The sequence below is a fragment of the Meriones unguiculatus genome, chromosome 5 (assembly GCF_030254825.1).
Source record: "Meriones unguiculatus strain TT.TT164.6M chromosome 5, Bangor_MerUng_6.1, whole genome shotgun sequence".
Lineage (NCBI taxonomy): Eukaryota > Metazoa > Chordata > Mammalia > Rodentia > Muridae > Meriones > Meriones unguiculatus.
The window spans coordinates 86,265,288-86,284,545 of NC_083353.1; the positions used below are offsets into that span (position 1 = coordinate 86,265,288).

Sequence of the window (19,258 nt, forward strand, 5' to 3'; positions counted from 1 at the left end):
AGAACATTGAAAATTCTTTGCATCCAAAAGCAGCCCCATGTGGATTAAATGCATGCACAATGACATAGAGGTTCCCAACACGGGCGCTGGTTGATTGTGCTTTTCAAACCCATTCTCGCATATGACTGAAACAACCAGCAGATAAAATAAATCTTGTTTTGTACATGGCCATTCTGGCAGCTTCTAAGAGCACTTCACCAAGTGTGACCTAGTGGAGTCAGCTGCCTGTGTGGCTGGCTGCAGAGGAAGGTCTTTGGGGATGGTAGTGGGGACTCTGCAAGGTAAATAACCCCAGATAGTACTTGTCCTCATTGACGCTTATGCGCAGACGGATTATTTTTGAGGATGGAACAATACCCATATGAATGGATGTGGCTTTTCTATAAAAGGATGTTGGGTGAGCTTTGCAGCCTGCTCTAGTGTTTTCTTACAGACTTAGGCTGTTGGAGAGTCTTGTAGCTAGAGGCTTTAAGGTTTCCCTCCTCCGGTAACTACAGTGTGGCTGGACCTGCTGTGTACCAGTCCACTCAGGCTCTCATTGGACACAGTGGATTAAGCTTCCCACCAGATGATCTGCTTGGCTAAGTGCTCTGAGACCTTGTATGTTTCTCAGTTACAAAGCTCAGAGCACATGCTGGTGTTTGCTGTGTTTTCCCTAGGGGGATGGATGTAAGCAGTTCTGTCTGTCCTGCTAGTATCATAAGATAAATATGAGATGGCTTAGCAGTTAGGAGCACTTGCTGTTCTTATAGAGGACTGTAGGTTGGCATCTTGTAGATTCCATTCCCAATACCTTTATTAGGCTACTCACAACCATCTCAAGTCCAGCTCCAGGGAATCTGATACCCTCCTCTGGCCTTTGAGGGAATCTAAATGCATACATGTGCGTGAGTACATAAATAAAAATAAAATGGACATTTGATTTTGTTATGACCTTTAAGAACAAATGTGCATGGTGGCACACACCTTTAATGCCAACACATGAGAAGCAGGGGGAGGTGGATCTCTGTGAGCTGGAGGCCAGCCAGTACTACACAGGGAAACCCTGCCTCAAAGTAAGTAAGTAAAGAAAGGAAAATAAATAAATAAAAAGAAAATAAACAACAATAAAAAACATTGAACAAGATAAAAGAAGAGTTGAAAACTTAAACATTTTTTAAAGATTGTTTGATGTGTAAGAGTGTTTTGCCTGTATGTATGTATGTATGTATATGTATGTATGTATGTATGTATGTGCATATCTGTGGCTACAGAGCTCAGAAGAGAGGGCTGACTGGTCCAGAACTAGATTTAGAGATGGCTGTGAGCTCCGAAGTGTGTGCTGGGGACAGAACCCAGGTTCTCTGCAGGAACAGCAAGTGCCCTTAACCACTGGGCCATATTTCCAGCTCCAAGTTAAAAACTCTTGAAAATAGTTTTATATTTTGAATTATTCATGACACATGTTGAAATAGTCATCAGTATATGAACCATCCTGTACATTTAAACTTTTTTTTAAGTTAGGGTGTCGCTGAATGACCCAGGTTGGCCTTAAACTCCTGATTTTCCTCTCGTTCTCCTGAGTGCTGGATTCCAGGCGTGTATCACCAAGCCAACTTCCTGCAGTTGTATTATTTTTCTAACTCCTGCTCAGTTGTGTGACTGAGCCATTGGGCCTAGGTTCGTGAGTGGACGGTAGCATCTCTTCTCCTGGGCTCCAGACAGCGCAGTGGTGGGATCAGAAGGAACTCACCATGATGCTGCGGGGGAGGCTGCTTATCGTTGAAAATGAACCGGGAGATGTGTGAGTGTTACTTTCGGCGTTATGCACCCGACCTCTCTGAAATCAAACAAGTGCGCGCTTTCTTCGACGCAGTGTGAGCACATGCCTATGTTCAAGGACACCGCCACCCTGCTTTTCCGTGTGCCTGGGACCCGTGTTTTACACAGTGCATTACGTATATGAAGTAAGCAGACATTTCATCTTAGCAACTCTAAACCATAGAATCGTATAAAAAGCTGTTCAGTAGAAATAGCCCATCTCTATTACCTTTTATAGCTCATAGAAGCCTCTGCATTCCTCTCTTAGACTGTTTTACTTATGACTTGTTCAGCTCATCTTAGTTTCCTCCACCTTTGCTGTCTTTGCCTGACATTATGGATCTAGATCTGAGTTTCCTGTGTCCAGGGTGAGGTAGAGGGACAGAAAATGGGCAGGAACACAGGGTATACTCAAGTGGCCCAGAAGTTTTAAGAAAAGGAAGTCCATGGTAGAGTGAGTCTAAAGGGAAGGAAGCCTAAAGGTTTTTCTGGATGGGGCTGGCTGATGAGGTGTTGGTTTAGAAAGTGTCTCATGGAATGTTTAACCTTTGAGCCTGATGGATTTAGCTAATTTACTTGTGTGCATATGGTATGCACATGTATGTGTATGCATGTTTGAAGACACACATGTGAGCCCTGGTGTGGAGGCATGGAGTTGATATCTGGCACCTTATCTATAGCTGTTCATGTTACTCATTGAAGGCTTCTTGCTCAGCCGAGAGCTCACGTACTCAACTAGTCCAGCTGGACAGCTTGCCTCGGGGATCCCTGTCTGATTCCTGAATGTTGAGTTTATGGTGGCCATCATGCCTACCCAGATATGTGGGTTCTGGGATCTGCACTCCAGGCCTTACCCTTGCACAGCCATCTCTCCTGTTCCTTACTTAAGTAGATGTTATTGTATGTATTTAAGATATATCCATTGATGATACAGAATAGGCCCAGGCAGTAAAATGGTCACTGTGGTGAACAAGCCAACATATATCTTACCTTACATAGTTAGCTTTTTCTTTCCTTTTTTTTGGTGGCAAGGGCAGCTAAAATACCATTTAACAGGAATGCCAACTATCCTGCAGTTTTATTACCTTGCATACAACATGATGTTTCGTTGAGTGGAAGCAAGAAAAAGTCTTGGAAAGCATGTGCCATGCACTTTCAAGTTCCTAATTGTCGGAGTGCAGTATGACAGGGCCATCTAGGTGAGGAGGGACTGCTGGCAGAGGATCTGCTTGGTCTGGTAAGGCTTGGCTTTCGTTCTTTGACATTCTGCATAGAAGCGCGACAGTGATCCTACTTGTGCCCTCTGCATCACTGTCTGGCAGCTGTCTGGCTGAGGAGAGCATGGTAAACTAGAGGTCACCAGAGCCAGAGGAGGGCTTATGAGAAAGACAGTGAATTTTAGAGAGGCTAAAGAGGAATCGGCGGAGAAGGGAATGTTTTCTAGAAGAGCTTCTAAACGACACTCCTTCCGTGCACCTCTTGACCGATGTGTGTTGAGTGGCTGCCAGAATTCTCCAGCAGAGCTTACTGATTCAATGCAGCCCACATTGCTCCATCTTGTGAGCTGTCCCAGCCACCTCAGGTCCAGCACACAGGCGTGAAGAGGCAGGAGACAGTCAGGGCTCACCCTGACTTGGCACCACCTATGTGTAGCAATGTAACCTGTGGTGGTCACAGGTGAATGTGATGAGGACCTGAGGGGTCTGATGAAGAGTTCTTGCTGCTGTCCCTTCTGACCTTCGCAGGTTTTCCTTCTTGAAGAGTCTCATTTTTCTAATACAGTGTGCAGCTTTAGCTCAGATGGCCTTGATGTGCGATTCCAATGGCATCTTTCACTAATTATGCTATTTAGTTAGGATACAAGAGGAAAGGGAAGATGTGTCAGCTTTGGGTTTTGGAACAGTATCAGTTAATGGAAGAAAATGAAGTTGAGTTTTATAGTAACAACATGATGTTCATATATTATGAAGTTAATATTTTGAGCAGTGAGATTGCAATGTGGCCAGATCATTATGTTGTGAATAGGAAAACTCTCTCTAAGAACAGCAGCATTAAAGGCAGTTAGGTTAGCTACATTTGTGTGACTCTGAGACTTGTGAGAGGCAAACTCATTTCTAAGGCAATACTGGCTTGTGAATGTGGCCTTTCTCCCTAGTGCCCCACCTTCTGGTTGGCTAGATTACAGTTCTTGGAAAAAGAAAGAATTAAATGCCTTGGTCACTGATTTGCCTTGGTCTGTGGCTGTGTGGTTTCTAGTATTTGTGTATGCTATGTACAGCTGGAACCGTGAGGAGTGCTAGGAAGCAGAGTAAGAACTGTTGATGCTATTTCTGAGTAGCACATAAAATAAATGGTTCGATTCTTTTATGGAATGGCCAGGAACTATTTTTTGAGGGTTTGTGATGTGGGGCTCATCTATTTTTCAAATTATAGATGAGGGTCAGAATTATGACTTTTCCATGTACTCACACCCTCTGTGTGTGTGCGCGTGCATGTGTCCATGCGTGTATGCACACCTGTTCATGCACTGCTTGCTTCTTGGAGCTGCTGCTGTCTTACTCCCTGTTCTTTCTGGGATGAAACAATGCAAAGTATTTACAAAGCACTCATTCTTGCACCTCACACACAGACGACAATAAGTGCTATTTCTGCTTCTATGCCTCATAAATTTCCGAGTGACGCATTTTTATAGCCTTGACACAGGAATACAGAGAAATTAAACTCAAGAAAGTTAAGTGACTTGCTGAAGATTTCTTAGCTGTGTGTGGACGATATGACCATGGAGGATGATTAATGAGGTCAGCGTTTCTGTATATTGCCGGCAGTCTCTGTAGAGATTTCTGCTTTTTTTAACGTTATGTATAAAAATGACAAGTAGAGATGAGAAAGTATAGGACTTGGGTACTGAGCATTGGATCAGGTGGCCATCCTTCTTGTGCCAGAGTCAGCCTCCAGCCCAGCACAGCCTGCACACTCTGCACCCCGACAGCCTGGTGAGCGGCATGGCTCGAGCCCATCTGCCCCCGCTCCAGTCCTCAGGCCTAACCCTGTTTATATATCCCGTGTACCAGTCCAGTTTGGTGTACCGGGCCTGTACCTTCCCCAAACTTCATGCTTGGCCCAAGGTATTCATACTGTGTGCCAGCCCAGTCCCCTGTGTCCACCTGACCTTGTCCCACCTGGAATATCCCCATGGCTGGCCCTGCCCGTACGTCCTGTGCTCTGGCCTAGCCTGGGGAGTCTGCCTGACCCTAGCTAACCTGCGCCTTATCCCCATATCCAGTGCAGGATTCACAGCCAGAGCCCTGGCCTAGCCTGCTGTATCCACATCAGGCATACAGCCAAACATACAACCAATGAAAGAAATCATCACAAATAAACAGTGTAAAAGGTCAAGAGAGTACACCCCACCCACTCACCAGAACCGTAGAAATGACCTCCAGTGAGAATGACTTAGATGAATCCTAGGGAGGAGGGGGGGAATAACAGTACAGATCTTTAAAAAAGCCATAGGGAGTCATGTTATTTTACATTTACCTAAAATTAAGCTCAATACTTTGTGTGTGTGTGTAGTTTAAATGAAGTTATGCAGTTTGGGTGACAGCTCCCTACAAGAGCCATAGACTGTCTAACCAAACCATCATGACCAGGCATGAGAAATCTTTTGAGTTGTTGGTCAGGAGAGTCCAAGCAACTCTCCAACAATGAAGGCTATTGCTGTTACCCTTGCTTGCCTGCCAGATCAGTCAAAGCTAAGGCAGTTGCTAAAGACACCATACATTTCAGACACAGGACTTAGAGGAATCGAGCTAGATCTAGCCCCAAAGCCACTTCTCGTAGGCTGGCTTTCACAGTACCAGAAGGTGTTACGTAAGCTACCAAGAGAAGGAAGCAATCAAAGAGACCTACACAGCTATGATGACTGTGAGCCACAACAGTGACCAGCATGGCAATCTATCTCTAATCTTGGCAGTTACCCACAGCTGTCTAATTGGACTTAAGGCCCAGGAGGGTTCTGGAAACCCAGCCAGCTGCCCAAGGCTAGTGAGGTCACGGATCTTAGAGGACTTACTTTTGTCACTCTCCAACCGGTGTAATTCCTGTCTGCATTCTAACATCTTATCCTTATACCCACAGGGAGTTTAACTCTCCCCTTCTCTTACAGCTTTTTTTTTTAATTTAAATTTTTTTTAGCAGACATAGACTATTACAGAAATAGACAACTGGTCCAAAATGCAGAGGACAGCTTATTGTGGAAGGCCCAGTCCCAACTGCTACTACACAACACATTACATCCAAGGCTCAGGGAACATAGTGGAAGATGGGGCGGAAAGCTTGTAAAAGCCAGAGGACCGGAAAATCTGCAGCAAGATTGTGCCAGGAATCTCCAGGAAAGCTCCACCCACGATGGCTGTGTAAACAATGACAGCTGACCTGCTCACATGGAGGGGGAAATCTCACGGGCCCATGTGGAGAGAGGGAGAATTAGTCTTTTTCAAGGATGAGCTTTCTAGTAGGTTAGTTCTCAGCACACACACACACACACACACACACACACACACACACACACAGCCAACCAACCAAAAAAACCCCAAACAAAGGAAAAAAAGCCATGAATTTGAGCTGGAGTGGGGGAGGCATAGGAAGAAGTGGAGAGAACGGGGAGGGAGGATATAAATATAGGACGTGCATATTAAATAAAAATTAAAATCAGGTGAGGCAAAAATGCAGATCATTTAGAGTTTCTTTAAAATAGGAAAGCCATATTCCAGAATTTGCTGTTTCTATTCTAGAGAAACACGGTGGTTCCCTCTCCTGGTTCATGAAGCCTGAGAATGTTACTTGTCAAAAGAGACCGGGCAGATAGGATTGGGGATCTTGAGAGCCAGAGTTTCCTGGGTCATCAGGTGGGCTCAGTGCCATCCCAAGCATCTTTCCACCAAGAAGGGAGGGAAGCAGCAGGGTCCAGGAGACCTGGAGATGCCAAGCTTCGGTTTAAAGGTGGAGGAGGAACCACAAGCCAGGGGATGCCAGTGACACTTGGTGGTACAGAAGCTTGCTGCCTGAAGTCCTGTCTTCATCTGGGGAGGTCCCTTTCTGTAATTCCTTCCAGAACACAGTGTCACAGCTTACGTGCGATGGGGAGCTATAGAAATGGCAGGTACTACTACCACAGCGTGGCCCATCTCCAGATTATTGGTTAGGAGGAATCCACAGATTGGTGAATATGGCTTCTGTTCTCCAATGAATTACACCTCGCTTCTGGGCTGGAGAAGTACAGAAGTGGGAGGCCTTTGGTTTGTGTAACGATGCTTCAGTGTTCACTTCCCAGCCAGCGCCTGAGGTCAGAATAATGATTTCTGTTGAGAAGACAGTCTGGATTACTAGGTGCAGTGTCGATTTTCTCAAGACAGAGACCAGTACGTGCAGAAATTTAAATTTTTCTTATGGTCCTTCTATGGTGGTTGTGTAAGTGAGGGAGCCATTTAAAGAAGGGTTGGTAAACTATGTCACATTGTAAGAGATAATAGGTGGGATTTCCGAATTGCCGGTCACCAACAGATACAGTTCCATGTATCACCAGAAGATGGCAGACTTAACACACAAATGAACTGTGGAGTTGTAGCGGGTTTCTTCATCTTAAAAGGTGGTATAGAAAGATATGTTAGCTATTAATTGAATCCCGCTTTCGAAAGAGAATTTGGGGAACTACGAAAAGAAAGTGGCATAGAATGCAAGTAAATAAACTGCTTTTCAAAAGTCATCTTTCCCCACAGCAGTCTGTCATGAGTTTGTCTGTAATTCAATGTTGATTTTTCTTCAGATACAATTAATCTCTGCCTGGCTATATGTAGCATATTCTTAGGTTGAATGCATTACAGAGTTGCCATTTAAAATCATATGAGGAATTTACTCCTTTAAAACAGCTGAGTCCCTCGAATGCTTGTAAGTATGGCAAACTTTTTTTTTTTTTTAAAGATTTCATTTGTGGTAATTTATTTATTTATTATGCATACAATATTCAGTCTGCATGTACACCTGCAGGCCAGAAGAGGACATCAGATCTCATTATAGATGGTTGTGAGCCACCATGTGGTTGCTGGGAATTAAACTCAGGACCTCTGGAAGAGCAGACAGTGCTCTTAATCTCTGAGCCATCTCTCCAGCCCCTATGGCAAACTTTTAATAAGATTTATTTCTAGAAACAGTGATCACAAAGTCTCTGACCTGTGTTTCCTGAACCAAGTAGTTGTCTGGCCCTAAGTAACTTCCACGTCAGGTGTAGAAAATGCCAATGTCATTGTTTCAAGCATCGAGTCTTAAGTCATGTAACTTTCTTATCTTGTAACTTTCTTATCTACCTCTTGAAATAGATGAGGCATAGATAGTACATTAATAACAGCTTCCCTGGCTGAGACTTTGAGTATGTCCGAGGTGAGAGGGCAGAGGGAGATGGTGAAACCTTGGCAGATGATGTGTGGAATGTATGGAACCAGAGCTTTTCGGATCATCCACCATCTCTGTCTCTCTCCCATCACCCCTCCCCCACCGTGTCTGAGTGTGTGTGTGTGTGTGTGTGTGCTTGCACACACACATCCCATGGTGTACATGTGGAGGTCAGAGGACAACTTAGGGTTCAGTTCTTTCCTCCACAGTGTGATCAAACGCAGGGCACCAGGCTTGGCAGCGAACTCCTTTACCTGCTGAGCCATCTCGTCAGTCTTCAGTCGTTTTCTTACTGTGATGCTGAAGGTCACTGTATTTTGCTCACTCTCATATATCATGGTTTATAGTTTTTCACTTTAGCATTTTATTTAGTAGATGGTTAGGTTGGCTCCTGCAACAGTAAGCTAGCATTCAGGGAAGTTTAATTTCAAAGATAGAAAACTCAAAAAAACTTTTCGTAGCTGCATCAGTATTTAGTCAAAATTTAACCTTAAGTTTTATCATATTTCTGGTGTCAATTCTAGTGATCCCAGAATTCTGTTTTCTATTTTAAGGTTGATTAAAAAAAAAAAGTGGGGCACCTCTTTCTCTTTCTTTCCATCTCTGTCTCTCGATCTCTGTTTCTGTCTCCTTAGGCTATACTGGCCTTCACTCTTGTCTCCCCTTCCCACCTCCCACCTCTACTTCTGAGTTTTAGGATTGCAGGTATGTACTATCATGCTCAGGCCCATATATATTTCCTCCGTGGAAAACTATAGTCGTCTGAGAGAACGTGAAACATTCTCGGGTTTAATGAGAATGCCACTGTTCCCATGTTCTAGAACCATCCCGTGTGTGTGAGGAGACAGTGTGCCACAGAGCAGATGGACCAGGAGACCTGGGGACAGCGCTTCTTTCCTCTCCTGTCACAGATCTGCAGCGCTCAGGCATGCTTTGTTCCTGTACAGTGAAATACTCTCTTGTCCCTCACATTCAAACTGAAGAGCGGGAGGAGAGAGATGAGGCATTTCTTTGTAGACTGTCTTGGGCCTGAACTGCCGTGCTCCAGAAGTCAGGTGCCGCGCTGGGGCCTCTGTGCCAGGCGATGGCCCAGACTTTTCTTCATCTGGGAACCTTTTCCAAGTTTTCCTTTTGTTTCTGTCGTTTTAAGAAATAAAAATGTAATCTAAGAGCACAAAGGGTTATGAAGCGTGAAGTTCCATAAATATTTATGCCGAGCCTCAAAAGTGGACAGCTTCTACTTCCCTGACATATTGGGGTCACATTTCACTGTTGACCCCCTGAATTGGAAAGCACGAAGCGTTAGCACGCCCTTTCCTTTCTCTTCTCTTTCATTTATTTATGTGTTTTCATTCTTTGGTGAACTGTAGATGTTGGGAGCTTACCTTTAGGTTCCTGCCGGTGTCAGTGGACTTAATTTTGCATCTCAGTTTTCAGTGGGTTTCTCAAAGTTCACTCTCCTATATAAAGAAGCAATTTGTATGCAATTTCAAGCCTCTCGGGCACTGTCTGAACAGCTCTATTGTAGATCATTGACAACTTAAAAAGAGACATTGTTGTCAAACCTAGCGTTAGTTTTGCATCTATAAGTGTGTTTTAATTTAGCACCTTCATTTTTTTTTCTTCACATAGAATCTTTGATCCACAGACTTATATGTAGTAATTGCAAATAATTTAGACTACATGGATAAGCAGAAAAAATTACTGTAATCATAGTGTAGTTTTTATATGAATATATGTATGTATGGGCTATTTTGTGTAAAGATAATTGAAAAATGAGGGAATATCAGTAAAGATATTTCTATGGAAATTTGGAGTTTTTCTTCTTGGTAGTTTGATTTTCTTTCTACATAATAAAAATATTATAATAGAGTTTTCTTTTTCTTTAGCTGGTTAGTGAGGTTGATATATATTTTCTCACTTTCAAGGTGCTTATGGCTCAGGAAAAAAATTTAAAAAATTATATGTTATGTTACTAAGTAGGACTGGGGAGGTGGCTTAGTGAGTAAGTGTGCTTGCTATGAAAGCAAGAGGATCTGAGTTCAAATCCCTAGCACCCATGTAAAGGCTGGCTTGGCTGCATGTGCCTGTAACCCCGTTATTGGGAGGTAGTAATGGGAAGATTACTGGGCTCACCAGCCAGCCAGCCTAGCTGAAATGGCTGAGAGCCTCTGTCTCAAAGTATAAAGGTGATAAGCACTGAGGAAGGTACCAGATGTTGACCTCAGGTGCTCGTGCGGCTGTGCACACACATACATGCACACACAAAGTGAAGAAGTGCAAAATGGCAGGTAAGAGTTTATTTGGGAATTAAGAATAATGAATAATGAAGGACCATTTTGTGTGTGTGTGAGAGAGAGAGATAAGGTATAATAATAATAATGGAATTTGAAAAAACTGTAGAATGAAAGGCTGGGAGCAATTGCTCAATGGGTAAAAAATAATTCCTGTGAAATCAAGAGGACCTGCATTCAGATCCCTAACACCCAGATAAAAGCCATGCATAGCCATGTCTGCTGATAACTGCTGGAGGATGCTGGAGACAGGAGCATTCCAGAGGTTTGCCGTCTGGATGCCTAGCTGAATCAGTGATTCAGGTCAGTGAGAGAGAGAGTAAGAAGAAGGGTGGGGGGGGGGAGAGGGAGAGAGGGAGAGAGGGAGTGACTGAAGGACCATGTCTCAACAATAAGAAAAACAACAACAGCAACAAAAATGGTATGTTGAAAACAGTAGAGGACCCAGTGTCTGCTCTGGCCTCTTCATGGGCACCCATAGGCGCGTGAGCTTGCCCAAATGGACACATATACTACATGCCACACAAACAAATAAAAAATAATATCTAATGGAGACCATAAAAAGTTCTTCAGATCAGTTAAGGAAAACCACACACATGCATGTAATTATATAAATAAATAAATATATGTATGTATGTTTATTTATTAGTCAGAAAATAAAAGTGAAACAATTAGGAAAGTAGTTCCTGGGGGAGGTCAGGGGAATTGCTTAGGACATCACGCCGAGTTGCGCAGCAGTAGTCTGAAGCCCTTCTGCCCGCCTCATGGGGTGGGGTCCTCACTGGGGTAGGGATGGTCCCACGATAGATGGAATGGGCCCGGGCTCTTGACCACTCTTTCATAGCCTCTGTGTCTTCGTATATCATCCCTCTTCCTCTCTAGTTGCCAACCTCTGTCTTTTTGTAAAAATACTTTATTTTTATTAATTACACTTTATTCACTTTGTATCTCACCTGTAGCCCCCTCCCTCCTCCCCTCCCCATCCTCCCCACCCTCTCCCTTCTCCACCCATGCCCCTCCCCCAGTCCACTGATGGGGGAAGTCTTCCTCCTCTTCCTTCTGATCCTAGTCTATCAGGTCTCATCAGGAGTGACTGCATTGTCTTCCTCTGTGGCCTGGTAAGGCTGCCCCCCCCTCCCTGGGGGAGATGATCAAAGAGCAGGCCAATCAGTTCATGTCAGAGACAGTCCCTGTTCCCTTTACTAGGGATCCCACTTGAAGTGCCATGGGCTACATCTGTGCACAGGAGCCTCCCTAACAAAGCAGGTGGCCATATCACACTGTTGTAGCCAACCGTGCGAGGGGATGTTTAAATGCTAAATGCTGGTAGGGAATCCCCCCAAAAGAGGAGCACATTCTTGTCTCAAGTATGGTGGAGGTTGAGTGGAGATCAGCCCTTCTCTTCTGTGTGAGGCCAGACACCTAAGGATTCGAAACTCTTGGGTATGGCAGGGTGGCGGGGCATAAGGTCAGAGAGCCTGGATCTGTTCTGAGTGTTGAACTGCCTATCTCTAATGAGTTCACAGACATAGTTATCACCTACAGTCACTGTCACTACTGTCTCTCATCTACGACACTTCAATACTTGGAGGTCTGGAGTACGAGGGTCTGGAAATGCATGTGAAGGGAAGGCTGCAGCAGGAATCAATCTCTAGTAGGCCTGCCTCCCTGGGTGATATGTGATCTCAGGAGCAGTGTGGCTGAGATGCCGACGCTGGTCCGCCCTGCTACACCAACCAACATTGGGTTTTGATGCAGACCCATTGGAAACACAGTACAGAATATAGATGTAATTTCACATTAAAAATAGTGAAAAACGCCTGGGTATGGGGCACATGGCTTTAATCCCAGCAGAGGCAGGTGGATCTCTGTGAGGTCGAGTCCAGGACAGCCAAGGCTACACAGAGAAACCCTGTGTCAGAAAAAACGAAGTGAAAACAACACGATTTTTATACTACATCCACATACATCCACAGTATTGATATTTTGGTGTGTACCCAGGGTAGAAGGATCCAAAACAGGATAGTTTACTTCCTTACACTACCTTTTCCAGATCTGGTGTGTATTGCGCTTATGGCACAGCTCAGTTGTCCTGGCTCAAAAGTAGGTGCCCCATGGTCTGGGTTGCCTCTGCCTCACATACAGGCCAGTGCTGCTCTAAGCTTAGACTGTCTCCTGCGTGCCCTCTCTGGGAAGCCTCTTACAGACTGGCCGAGACCCCGCAGCTCCTTGGCCCTCCTGCCCCTCATGCTTCACTGACCAGTTCTTGTCTTTCTTGCCCTTCCAGATGTGCTCCTCGGGGCTCTATTCCTGGTGTTGATTTCTCTCTTGGCCTTTTCTCTGGGTGATCTGTCATTCTTCTGGTTCAGCCCTTACCTGACCTCAAGTGGCTTCTGTAGTTTGAGCCATGGTATTTTGTTGTTGTTGTTTGCTAGCTGTATTAGTCATGGTTCTCCAAGAAACAGAACTGATGACTGTACTAATATACACCTATATACTAGAATACATGTACATATATAATATACTAATTATGTAATTATACATATATACTAATAGATATACCTATATCTTAGTAAGGACTTTATTAGAGCAATTTATAGGCTATATTCTGAATAGTCTAACAAAGCAAGTCTGAGACTATTCCTGTCTGTTATTTTTTTTTTAAACTTGACCCTTCTTCTCTAAGCTGTATTTACTTCCTGGCATCTGTCATCGGACTTTTGTGGCAGCTCTTAGCTTGTTTCCCTCCTTGCAGCTGGTATTGAATCTTTCCTTTCTCTTCTCTCACACCGCACTGTTACCTGCACCACAGTCTTGGCATGGGTGATCTAGTCCTGCTTAAACGCTCTCACTTTCTTGGTCTGTGACACGAAGCTCAAACTCTTTGTGATGGTGGCTGGGGGCCTCCTTGTCTGATTTCCTGGGGCTCCTGACCGTGACTTGGTGCTTTGATAATAGGTTATGGCTTGATGGCTGCCCGCCGAGGGATACCGTGTTCACCCAGGCTGGCACAGTCCCCTTCAGCACTCAGCCTTTTTCTTTTATCTCCTCTCCCCACCTTTCCTTCTTCGCCTTTCTTGCCAGCTCCTTCTGGCTCAGTTGTAAGGTTCTTCAGTCGAATAATCTCTTACGGTTTCCACTGGGTCTGGAGTTATACCCTGTACAGCACTACCCTAAACCTTATACCCCTTCCCCTCCATGGTTCCTGAAATCCTTGTCTATCCCCCCACCCACTGTGTTTATTAGAGACAGGGCATTGTTTCTCTTCTCCTCCTTCCTCCTTTTTTTCTTTTTTCTTCTATTCTTCGACAGCATTTCATGCAGCCCAGGCTGACCTCCTACTCCCTGCATAGTTGCGGATGACCTTGAACCTCCTGAGCCAACTAAAAGGGCACACCTTACTCATCTTTACAGTGGAGAATTTATGTGGTATCTGACTCAACACAGTGTTTTGAATTGAATTCAGTTCGAGATTGAGTAGAAAGATATTCGACTCCGTTGCAGACATTTTTTAGGTAGTATGGGATTTAAATGCTTGGTGAGCGAAGAACTGGAAATTACGTTTTTTTATTGCCTTACACATGGCAGTTTTGAAAGGAATGTAAGTTGAGGTAATGAATCCTTCATTACAATCATATCTGTTATTGTGTGTCAGCAAAAAGCATCACTGCATTGAGCTTTCAGAGATGATGCTCCATGCCGGCTGACTTCCCAGCACATAGAGATACATCATGTCACCTTTGTCCTTGCACCTCAGAGTTCTGAGGCGTATATCTGTGCTGTATGCTAAGGAGAGCGCCAAAGAAGAATTTGTCACTGTTCATACCTGGAGCAAGCTACTGCTTGCTTTTGTAAATAAAGCTTTATCGGAACATGTACAAGCTGTTCATCCACATGTCATTCCTATGGCTTCTTTGTACTAAAATAGTGTGGTTGAACCATTGTAACAGGCTGTGAAGCTTGCAGAGTCTAAAATGTTTGCCAGTAGTGTTTTTGACATCAGAAGTTTTGTGATTTTTAGAGACATTTAGTTTTGGAAAGAACAAAATCCCTTTTGTTATATATCCAAGTTAGATTAGAATCTGTGATTAGAACTGAGGGAGACTGTTGATGGCGTTCTCCCCAGCAGCCTGCTTAGCACCGTCAGCTCTATGAAGCCCAGCCAGCAGGGAAGCAGCCACGCCGTCAGGACCAACTTGATTTCTCCATGTCCTGTGACCCAGATGTGTGTTGGCTGCAGTGATAGGATCTTAACCATCAGGCTCTGGTGGGTAGCCAAGAGCAGTAGCCTGTATTGTCCTGAGTGTCTCCAGGGTATTCCTTATGAGCAACTCCAAGGGAGGTATCCCACACCTGACACTCGGCCTTTTATTGGGCAAGCTCTAACTTTTGGAGGAACATTATGCCCTGTTAAGGGTAACCTCAAGTAAACACTTTAGGAATGTGTTTGTGTGTATTTAGGAATCTTATTTGGCCCATCAGGGCAATAGTGGTATGAATGTTATGAGAGTAACCAACTGTTTCTTATTTAAAGCCCACTCAACAGGAAGAAACAAATGTAATTATGGCCATGAACCCATGGCTGGGGCGTTCATAAACCCCAAGGGTAAACCTGCTATTACTTTGATAAATGAACAAAGTATCAAACTGACCTCTGGAGTCACGTTTCTATACTCATAGGTCAGTGTAGCCTAGAATCAGGAAGGCTTTGACCAGTACAACTAGTCAAAGCGCTGTGGCTTGCTCAGCTACAAATGGGACATCTGTTTGACATCTCCTCCTCCCTGGGCTCAGGAAATGTCATGGAAGAGGGACAGAGATCAAGGAGGACCCGGGCAAACAGTATTGTTTACAAATGACAGGACCACTACATCCATGGTTCGCAGCAACTGTGGTTGCCTGCACAAGAGTTACAAGATAAAGGGTGGGGTCACATCCTGCCCCCAGCGGAGAAGCTTTAGAGTTGATGGCGGCTGGAGGAGGGAAGTAGAGGAGGTTTTCTTTGTTTTAGGAGTTTCAGTTTTTTTCAGGAATATGGACTCTGGTAGGTCCGACCATGCTCCAGGGGATAGCTCTACACTCATATGTATATAAGCAACATTAAGTAGACTTAGAGCTTATCAAACAAAACGTTGTCTTGGGGTAGATAATAATATTTCATTGTATACAGGTGTAAAAGGCTCAAAGATACAATGTATATATCTATAAAATTCTCAGAGAATTAAGACAGATACTGTATTTTAAAGGAAAGAGACAAGCGTTGGCTGGGCATGTTGCTACATTTGTGCCTGTAATTCTAGCATTTTGGAGGTTGAGGAAAGAGGATTATGAGTGGAAGGCCAGCTTGCGATACATAATGAGAGCAGTTCTTTCTGTTTGGCAGCATAGTTTATTTTGTGTACTAGCTCGAACCCAGGGCCTCATATGTGCTATGTAACAGCTGTACAACTGGCCTGTCTTCAGCTCTTTTACATTATCTTTTGATGCAGTCTTGCTAAGTAGTTCAGGGAGGCCTTGAATTTTGGATCCTCCTTTCAGCTACCCCAGAGGCTGAGCTACCAGGCCTGGCTACATGTATCACTGAAGAAAGATTATCTTGTCATCCCTTGCAAATGGACGTATATTCATATTCTAAAAGTTGAAATTTAGTGTTTTCAAGCATGTGTAAAACATTGGACACTGCTCCAAGATACAGAAAACATTTGTCTGTCTGGAATATTGCTGTGGCAAGACTTAAACACAGCTCTTCCCTTTAAACAGTTGAAACAGCTTCCCTTAATAGTTTTCTTCTTCCTCCTTGTACCTGAGTATCCCTCCCCACTCCTGCCTTCTGCTTTGAACACTTGCTTAGTGTTGTTTCAGAAGGCAGGCAGTCAGCCTTACAGTGTTGATTGCTCTTCACTGAAGGCAATTTAAGAATTACTTATTGACCAACTAAGTGTAGGTGTGGCTAGTCAGGCCCAGTGTAGGGGAATGCTGGGGCTGGGTCCCGGGTGCCTGGGGTGACGCCTCAGTTTTGTGGTGGGAAGGCCTCAGTGTCAGGCTTGCTTGAGAGTTGGTGGCGACTGGTGCGTGGAGGGCAGGTGTAGGGTGTCAGCGTACCACAGTCAGCCTTGCCTGTATGTTGCTTCCAGCCAAGCAGAGGTGGTTCTGGTTTGTTCCTTGATCACACAGGGCTCAGAAGTTGATCAGTGTGACAGCTGTTCTGTGGGTTGGGAAGTCAAGAGGATCGAATTTTCTTCTGCCACTGAGGGGTTGAGTACATGTGCATGGAACACAGTGTCAGAAAGTGAGTAGATCTTGTTCAAAGGTTCAACAACATTAGGTTAACAAAAGGCTTTTTGGCATCTTGCATTAAACCTTGAGATGTCTGCATTATTAGTTTTGTTTATGAAAGGATGTCAGTTTTTTTTGCAACAGCTACTTTCTTTTCAAATGTGATTAAATTTGTGTATTTTAGGTTGCCTGCTTGATTCGAGTTCCTTCTGAAGTGGTTAAGCAGAGGGCGCAGGTGTCTGCTTCTTCCAAGACCTTGCAGATTTTTTACACTATCTTAAGTGAAGAGGTAAGACCTGCTTTAGATCCCCCCTCCTCTTTCTCTTCTGAGGAAGATTGTATTGGTGACAACACTGTGGGCTCATTGCACGAGCCTCGGGGAAACTTTAGGATAGTTTAATGTCCAATTACAATAACTCTTTTTGCTGGGGTTATTTTTCCTTTGTTTTTGAATTTTTATTTTTCCCCCCAAATTTTGAAGCAGTTGTATACTGAGCAACACTGCTGTGTACACCCTGAATGCCGTCTTTGTGGGAACCAAGCTAATTGTGTGAAAAAACTAACATGCTCTTCTAGAACATTGCTTCAGAATTTGAGGGTTCATGGAAGAGAAGCAGTATTTAATATAAAAGTATAATAATGGGCTGCTCATCATTATCAGCAGCAGCATCTTGTATGAAATTGTCACTTTTCCCTGAGTCTGGGGTGCACGTCTTTAATCCCAACACTCTGGAGCCAGAGGCAAGTGGACTTCGTAAGCGTGAAGGCAGCTTGGTTTGAACAGTGAGTTCCAGACCAACCAAGACAACATAAGGAGACCCTGTCCCTAAATAAATAAATAAATAAATAAATAGGTAGATAGATGATAGACAGACAGACAGATGATAGACCCTGCCTCAAACAAACAAACAATAAGTAAACGTCCTTTCTCTTTCTGGTCAGTGTTGGCTATGGTCGGAGCTGCCTTTCCTAGACTTGTGGCTGCTAGACATGCTGCTGTTCTCCTTTTATAAGTCTAGCAGAGCCTTGTCGTTCTGTTTCGCTTTGATGTGTGGTCAGAGCTTGCCACACTGCCTCAGGCTGGCCTTGGACTTCAGGGGTTATTCAGCCTGGGCTTCTGAGTGGCTGTGGCTTCTGCCATCGCACGGTGACTTTTTCTTCTTAAATAACCTGAGCCAATCTTAGTTCCCACTTAAGGAAAGAGTTATTCGATGTTTTTGTTTTGGAGTTGGGGGCTTCCTATGTGGCCCTGGCTGGTGTTCAGTTTTCTTCCTCATCCTCCCGAGTCCTGGAATGACAGGTGTGTGCCACCGCGTCCTGCATCTTTCTGGTTTATTACCGACTGTAGGAGTGAGGCCAGTCCTGTGGGCTGCTTATTGGACTGTGTGTGTACTTACGCATGTTCATCTGTAATATATACTGTATTGAGAGCTTATTAACAAATTTCTGACTGACGTAAGTCCTCATTTTACTTTAAAGGATGATGAATGTTTTATGTACTGGCCTTTGGAAATGTATACAATGAATTTTTTTTTTTCAAAAGACAAAGTTGCTGTTACTTAATATGACGTGGCTTGTTTCATTATTAGAGATGTACTCCTCAAGGGGCTGACTTGAGGCTGATGTAGTTTAAGCCAGTTTAGAATGTTTAACTCTAGAAAACTGGCTAGTGAGTGTCTTAGAATGTAAATTTTAGAGCTGGCAAGGCTCTTTCTAAAATGTTCTTCACAGATCTTTGTTGTTTCGGCTTTCTAATCACTCGGCTTTTGCTTGTTTCAGGGCATCCAAGGACTGTACCGAGGCTACAAAAGCACAGTTTTAAGAGAGGTAACCCAATTGCTACTTCTACAGTCCCAAACAATTGACAGGCTTTGGTTGGTGAGCCTATGTTTCTTTTCTCCCTCCCTCTTCCCCTCTTTTCTTCTCTCCTTTCTTCCTTCCTTCCCTTCCTTTCTCCCTCCTTCCTTCCTTCCTTCCCCCTCCCCTTCCTTTTTTTCCTGAGCCATGGTTTCTCTATAGCTTTGGTTGTCCTGGCAATCTCTGAGTAAGTAGATCAGGCTGGGCTTGAACTCACAGAGATCTGCCTGGCTCTGCCTCCCAAGTACTTGGATTAAAGGTGTGCACCACCACCACTCAGAACCTATGGGTTTCTGAAGTATTAGAAATAAGATGGAGAAATTGGCTTAATCAATCAAAGAGGGGTTGGAGAGATGACTCAGTGGTTAAGAACACTGGTTGCTCTTTCAGAGGTCCTGAGTTCAATTTTCAGCACCCACATGATGGCTCAGAACCATCTGTAATCGGATCTGATGCCCTCTTCTGTCGTACAGACAGAGCACTGTTATAGGAAGACAGAGCATTCATATACATACATAAATAAATCTTTAAAGAAATCAAAAGGAGAGTGCCATCACCCACCTTGCATTTTGGTTCTTCCATCC

At 44.1% G+C, this 19,258-nt stretch overlaps 1 protein-coding gene across 4 annotated transcripts in view; it reads left to right on the forward strand.

Annotated features, from left to right (window-relative positions):
* Slc25a26 (solute carrier family 25 member 26) overlaps positions 1-19,258 on the forward strand; it is a 91,924-nt gene that overhangs the window by 11,134 nt on the left and 61,532 nt on the right. For 2 of the 4 annotated variants that reach the window (XM_021631952.2, XM_021631953.2), the window contains exons 4-5: positions 17,002-17,106; positions 18,597-18,644. The exons of 1 other annotated variant lie outside the window; for it this stretch is intronic. In XM_021631952.2, coding sequence (XP_021487627.1) covers positions 17,002-17,106; positions 18,597-18,644 — 153 coding nt within the window. Of the gene's footprint in view, positions 1-17,001; positions 17,107-18,596; positions 18,696-19,258 lie in introns of all 4 variants that reach the window. One more of the 4 variants, XM_060383827.1, reaches the window with a different exon arrangement.